We start from the raw sequence: 6,689 nt of genomic DNA on the forward strand, positions 1-6,689 counted from the left end.
GCCATAAAGAGTTTGTACCTATTACTTTCATTCCCAAGGACCCCTGACGTGTTCCAGGGGAGTCCCCCGGCACATGGAGGATTAGTTTAATCGCACGATCACTCACTTAAAGATAGCACTTTAAGAAAGAGTGCTAAATAACTTTTCACCGAAGCTTTAATTCTCTATGCACCAAAGGCGAAAACCTTCTGAAGTGGAGATTAGACTACAGGCTGAAGAAACATGACAAACTCCCCTTGGAAAATCACTGTTTATGTATTTTTGTAATCCTTATTTATTATTTCCTCTACTTGCAGCTAGGGGGCGTTCAGGGTTTGCAGCTTACTTATGTTCTTCTGCTGTGTGTTGTCTTGATTAGTCTCGTCGATGCGTCACGTGACACGACGAAACAACAGAGAGGAGGAAGAAAAAAAAAACAGCTGTTCTTGTAAACACAGCAGCACTCTCTGCATACCTGACTTTATAGAGAGCTCAGACGGGACTGAATGCTGCTGAAATTCTAGTATGACTTGTCAGAGCGCTATTTTGGAGGTACCGGTGTTTATAAAATATCACGTCTTGCTGTTATGAATTTAAAAACACTGTTAACTTTGCTTCTGACGTGGTCTGTTATCTTGTGTTAAAACTGCTTGGTCATATTAACTATACTTTAACATATAACCGTTAGTCTTGAACACGTACTACAACTCAACAGGTGGAAAAGGCCTTTTCAGTCATCTGTTTTATTAAAGCTGCTGCTATATTAAAGTGACTGCCAGGTTGATTTGTTTATTCCGTACATGTAACATAAGACAAAGGTGAAAAGGAAAATAAAAACTATTCAGCTGTCATGTAATATAATATGAAAATCTATTTTTATAGTTTATATGTATAAATGTATATGTATATATATTTTCAATGTCAAGCTATAAATAAATAAATGACCTAGATTTAAATACAATAAAAGCAACACCAACAAGAAGGGACAAAAGAAAAAAAAAAAAAAAACAGCAACACCATTATCTCTGCAAACACCTTCTTCCTCCCTGTACCTTGTGAAGATATCTTTTCTTAGACATTTTTAAAGTTAAATGTTTGTATTGTCTTTTAGTTTTAAATGTAAGTACACTCGCAGTCATTGAAGCAAAACAACTTGTTTGCATTCTTTTGCTTAGACAGACATCGCTTATATGCCACATGGACTTGGCAGCCTAGGTCCACATAGAATGGTGGTGATAGAATAGAACGTATCTGGAAGAATAATTTCAGATGTTTTGTGCCAAACAGTGTAGTGCCATATTTGGTTCCACCTGCCACTAATTAAAAAAGTTTTGCATATGTTTGTTTTCCCACTGCTTACCTGCATTGTTTGTCTTCTCTGTCCTTCCTCAGATGCTGAGATGATTTAGGAAAAGAAACTGGCTTGTCACAGACATCACCAACACAAACGTAAATATCATGGGCCAGCTGTTTTCATCCGAAGGCGAGCTCTCGCAGGTTAAAGAAGCAGTTGGTTCTCTCCTCTACAATGCAATGTTGGAAGGTGGCGCCGTGCCCGACCTCGGAGTCGTCCACCCTCTCCTCCTTGTCAATCATGGCTCGGACTCCCAGGTCCGCCTTAGGGAACAACTGCAACAGGTGACTACGCCTTAAAAGAAAATGTTGCACTATTAATCCATATCTGAGCCATGATGATGATGCTGCGTTACAGAAAACGCAGACAGGACAAAAATCAAAGACTGATTTTTTTTTTCTTCCTTCTGATATACGCTGTGTGGTTAAACTGCTTATTGATTCCACCATTAAAAACCATCCAGTCATGAAGTGCAGATGGAGATAAACACAAGCGGAAGGAAAGACGCTGTTGCCTTGAGACAGTTAACAAAGAGCAACTGTGCAAAATAAGGCAGCACTCAGTGTTAGAAATGTAGTCCTGTTGGGGATTATAAAGAGTAAACAAATCAATATGATGGCCTCGAAGGGCAATGTGATGATGACGACAAGATGCAATCGTCCTGAAAAAAAAAAGAAGCAATTTACTCACGAAGCATTTTTATTTTATTGAGACAGATGCTGAGAGAAAGTTAAGCACGCCATCAATGTTTCTGTTGTTTCTTTTCACCCAGCTGCAGGGGGACATTGGGAACAAGGCACCCAGCTACCTGAAGGATCTGATTAGCAGGTTGTCGACCTTCTCGGATGAGCCGCGCGTGGCCGGCCTGGTGGGATTAGTGGTTACTATGGTAATGGATATGGCCTACACATCGTCAAAACAGTCTTCTGGTACAAAAGGGAAGTCAGCTGGGTCTTCATCACGCCAGGTAAAGCCTCTTAAAGAAAACACAATACAATGATGATGTTAGCAACGTAACATTTAGGGTTATTTGTGACTTTTCTAGATTGTTCCAAAAAAATGAAAACAATTTCAAAACAGTAAAATGCAATTTTTATTTTTATTTTTTTACTTCCCAACAGAGAGTGTGGGAACTCCAGGAGGTGATGGAGGAGTACCTGAAGCGCTGTAGGATCAACCTGAATGACAAAAGCAAGCTGATCCAGGACTCCAACAGACTGGAGGCCCAGCTGAGCCTCATCCTCACTCAGCTGAAGACCTGTCTGCTGGCGGGAGACTGCGACTCCAGGTCAGAGAATGCAGGAAAGTATCATACGGGAAGCGATTGAAAGATGACACTGTGTTTCTTGAGTGGAGGTGAGAGTGCAGGGAGAGGAGTTTATTTCTCACATTGTTTTTTCTCTCTCTCTCTCTCTCTCTCTCTCCAGGTCTCTGAGACACTGGGCCAGCGGAGCAGCGTTTCACACCCAGATGTTGGTTCACCTGGCGGGGTTTGAGGGTCAGGCTGAGCCTCTATCTGCAAGGGCAGCACTCGAGCAATATAAGGAAGACCTCACACAGATCATACCTGCTTACAGGTAATGCAGTAGTTTTTTTTAAGACCTTTTCTTCCACTTGTACGTGGTGGATGTAATGCTGGAACAATCCAGTCAAACTGTGGGGCTTTTAGTCTCCCTCCATCAAGGTCATCTGAAATGTAAAAATCACTGTGGATATTTGGGCTCTGTATGACAAAACTTTCAAAGGTACAATGATAAATTTGTGTAACTACATAAACACAAGTTTTATAAGGGTCAAATCTTTTCTTGGCTTTGCAATGTTTTATTATTTCTGAATACAAACTAACAATGTTCTATCCTGTAGCATACAAGCATAATCTGTAAATCAATAAATGAATAAATGAATGTTCTTGTTGTTGTAACATGACACAGAAGAGGTATTTTTTAGTGTCCTATTAAAACTTTCCACATGTGGAAACTCAAGCTGCACATGGCTGTCTACAATGAAATCAGCTCTCTGATCGAGTTTGAACATAAATAATAAAACCACCCGACTGTCAGAAAAGTCTGGTTTTGAAACTTTCAGTGTACAGTTAAAAATAAAGGACAGTTGGGTAAAAGCTGCAGTCAGCATGTTGACAGAATCATGTGGGTAAAAAAAAGAAGAAAAAAAAAAGGCAGTTTCATTAATGGATTTTCAAAGTTTTTTTTCACTCAGGAACATCTCATCTCTGGGCAACTGTAATGATCAATCTGAATGTCAAAGTAAAAGAAAAAAAAGCATCTATAAAGGACTTCCATGAAAGAAGCAGTGTTTTAAGTGCTTCATATGATGACTCATTCACTTTTAGTTTAGGGGGGAGAAATGATGAACTGATTGAAACTTCCCTCATGTCCCCTCCCCCTCCCCCCTCCCCCCTCCCCCCTCCCCCCTCCCCCCTCCTCCTGTCATTTCAGGCGATATAAGTCAAACACAGTGTGTGTTGTGAAATGTCATGGAGGCCTTCTGGCATCATGTGACCCGTCCAGTGAGTTGCCAGAGGAGGGATCCATGACGGGACTCACTGTGACAGACAGAGAGACAGGAAAGAGTGTGACCATCCCTCTGTCAGCTATGCACGCAGAGACAGGTAGAATTTATTGATCTACATTTTTTTTTAAAACGCTGGTTCCTTTTTCAGTCGATATGCAATTAACTGAACTTTGTTGAACAGGGAGAAGAAATGGAAGCTCTAAGTCTGATGCAACCTCTGCAATTGAACCCATCCACATTAACCTGGACCTGATCACCTCAGATCAATACGCCCAGGCATACATGGACCACCTGTTCTCTGTTAAAGGACCCGTGGCGGAGCTGGAGAACTACTTTATGAAGGCCAGTGATAATCTGAGAACGCTGACAACTAAACTAGCATGTACAAACAAGACAGAGGTGAGCCATGTGGTACAAACAAGTGACGGAGTGGATCTTGTAGACCGGGCAGAGAGCATGGACGGAGACCAAAGAGGGGATGGAGGTACAGAAAGGAAAAAAGGAGAAAGCGGGAGCCGAGAGGAGACGGAGGAATGCATGCGGAGTGATGAGAGTTTGCAGCTGAGTATTATGGAGACACAGCCTGATGACGGCCTCGCTCAAAGTCTTCATACTACAACAACATGACAAGACATTAGCTATTATAATCACTGTTGTTTATTGAGGAGAAACATTAAACTCCAATCAAATGAATAAAAGATGTGTGCAAGTTTTTTTTTGTTGTATTTTCTTTTTAAACAGAGTCTAAAAGTCATTACTGGATTGAGGGTGAAGACAATTTCACTATTGAGTTCAAAAGTGACACGAGTGAACTTTGGGATTTGTTTGGACGTCTATTAAGACTTCTGTAATGCAGGCTTATCTTTAAAAGAGTTTTTTTTACTGCAACTTTGTGACTCCAATCTAGGAAAGAACTTATTTTTTTCCCAGTACAATTAATGACTCGTTAATCCCTGACAATATTGCATTGTTTTACATTTCCAAATTTTCACATTTTTCCTCCGGTTTATTTGGCAGACACAGATGCAGCATACATGGAGGACTTGACAATATTTTTTCAATGCACTGCACCACAGCATTTACAGCTAACCAATCAATCAATCAATCAATCAATAAAGCTTTATGTATACAGCACCTTTCGTATAAATCAAATGCAAATAAACAAATGTATTTACACATATAAAAGTAACAAAAATGAAGGACGAATCATCCAGGGGAAGAGCTCGTGCACAATGAGAGGAACTACAACATTTGGTTAAAAAAAAAAAAAAAATCTTCAGATTCCCATTACATACTTACATTTATTTTCACAAGGCTTCCATCCTGTCAGATGAAGAAAATTATAAGGTCTGTAGTTACAGTTCTGCAAATGTATAGCTATAGCAAAACCTGTTTCCATGGTTACTATTGGCTGCTGTAACAGTTGTGTATTTATTTTTCAAGCTCTCGGTCAGTGTCAGCGTCTAAATCTAAAACTAAGCTTGTCATGCAGTGAACATTATATGTGAATAATGTCATGAAGAAACATATTGAGCTGAGTTATTGTGTAACATGAGACTGTTCTTTCCCCCCACATTTAAAAAAGCATCAGAGTCCTGGAGTTGCTGGAAAATGGACTCAAATCACTGAGCTGAGATTTGCTCGCAAAGGTCAAGACCATAACAACATGTCCTCCACCTGCACAAGATCCATTTTCTCTCAGTGTATGTGCGAGGAAATGTGTGCTGAATAACAGGACGTTAAAGTGACAGTCACAGGAGACGTGGCACTTTCCTTTAAGTGTTTTTCACTCCAAAAAAAAAAAAAAGGTTGAAAAGATGCTTTTCTCTTGCAGTATGACGGTGTGCGATGCAGCAGGTGGGCGAGTGGCACAGGAAGGAGCTTTTGTGTGGTGGAGCTGGCAGTGCTGTGTGAATGTCAAGCCGGAGAAGGAGAAGTGTGCGTGGAGTTCAGTGTGTGGGTGTGTTGGCAAGAGGTGTGTGAGATAAAGATGGAGACTGTGTGTCTGGATTAGAGAGGCAGGTCTACAGGAATGTTGCACAAACGATGGTAGAGACATTTGGTGTGTGTATGTGCATAAAAAGGAAGGCGTGTGACGTACTTACATGATGAAGGGAAAGAATGATGGCAATGCATGAAAAGAGATGGAGAGAGCTACAAGTGGCTGGTGTCTTTTTCTTTATGTGCTTGTATGTTCGGTCTTGCTAGCTGTCGATGAGTCACACTTCATGACTCCAATTACTGCTCTCTGCTCCGCTAATGCTGTCTGATTGGTGCTATTAGTCTCTGGCTCTTTTTTTCTCTTCCTCAATCTCTCTCTCTCCCCTCCTGGCTATCAGCTTGGTGTGACTTGAACATTCAGTTAATGTTACTATAACTGATTATATATGAAAAACAGTTCTAGTACACAAATTGGCAGAATGGATCCAAATGTGTTCGCATGCCGCTCTCTCTGCTCATGTCATTTTTTCTCCGATTGTTTTTCCTTTAAATGCCCTTTATGTACTTTTAATTTTTCAACTTCAAAAGAGTGTTTCTGAAGCTTGTTTTACAATTAAATACGATTTTATTCATAGTTTAGCTTTATTAATAGGCTATATTGGTGCAGCAAAAATGACATTTCAACATAGTGTGACTGAAAACGGCTGACTTGTATCAGTCCAAAAAGACGAACTGCTGAGTGACTTGAAACATGCTTCGATTCCATCATTGCAGAGAGAAAGAAGCAGTCATTAACATCTGCTAATGTGGCAACGCATTTATGTAAAGACTAGTTACCACATATTTCTAAATAAAATTAATTACACCAAAATCATTTTTACCG

General features: G+C 40.2%; 1 protein-coding gene across 1 annotated transcript; it reads left to right on the forward strand.

Moving 5' to 3' along the window:
• Positions 1–374: 374 nt before the first annotated feature.
• LOC306836232 (uncharacterized protein) lies at positions 375–4,577 on the forward strand. Its single transcript, XM_079363221.1, has 7 exons — positions 375–531; positions 1,372–1,617; positions 2,106–2,300; positions 2,455–2,621; positions 2,761–2,910; positions 3,790–3,962; positions 4,047–4,577. The coding sequence occupies exons 2-7, from the start codon at positions 1,438–1,440 to the stop codon at positions 4,490–4,492; spliced, it is 1,311 nt and encodes a 436-aa protein (XP_079219347.1). The 5' UTR covers positions 375–531; positions 1,372–1,437; the 3' UTR covers positions 4,493–4,577.
• The last annotated feature ends 2,112 nt before the right edge of the window (positions 4,578–6,689 follow it).

Source organism: Symphodus melops (assembly GCF_947650265.1).
Source record: "Symphodus melops genome assembly, chromosome: 15".
Taxonomy (NCBI): Eukaryota; Metazoa; Chordata; class Actinopteri; order Labriformes; family Labridae; genus Symphodus; species Symphodus melops.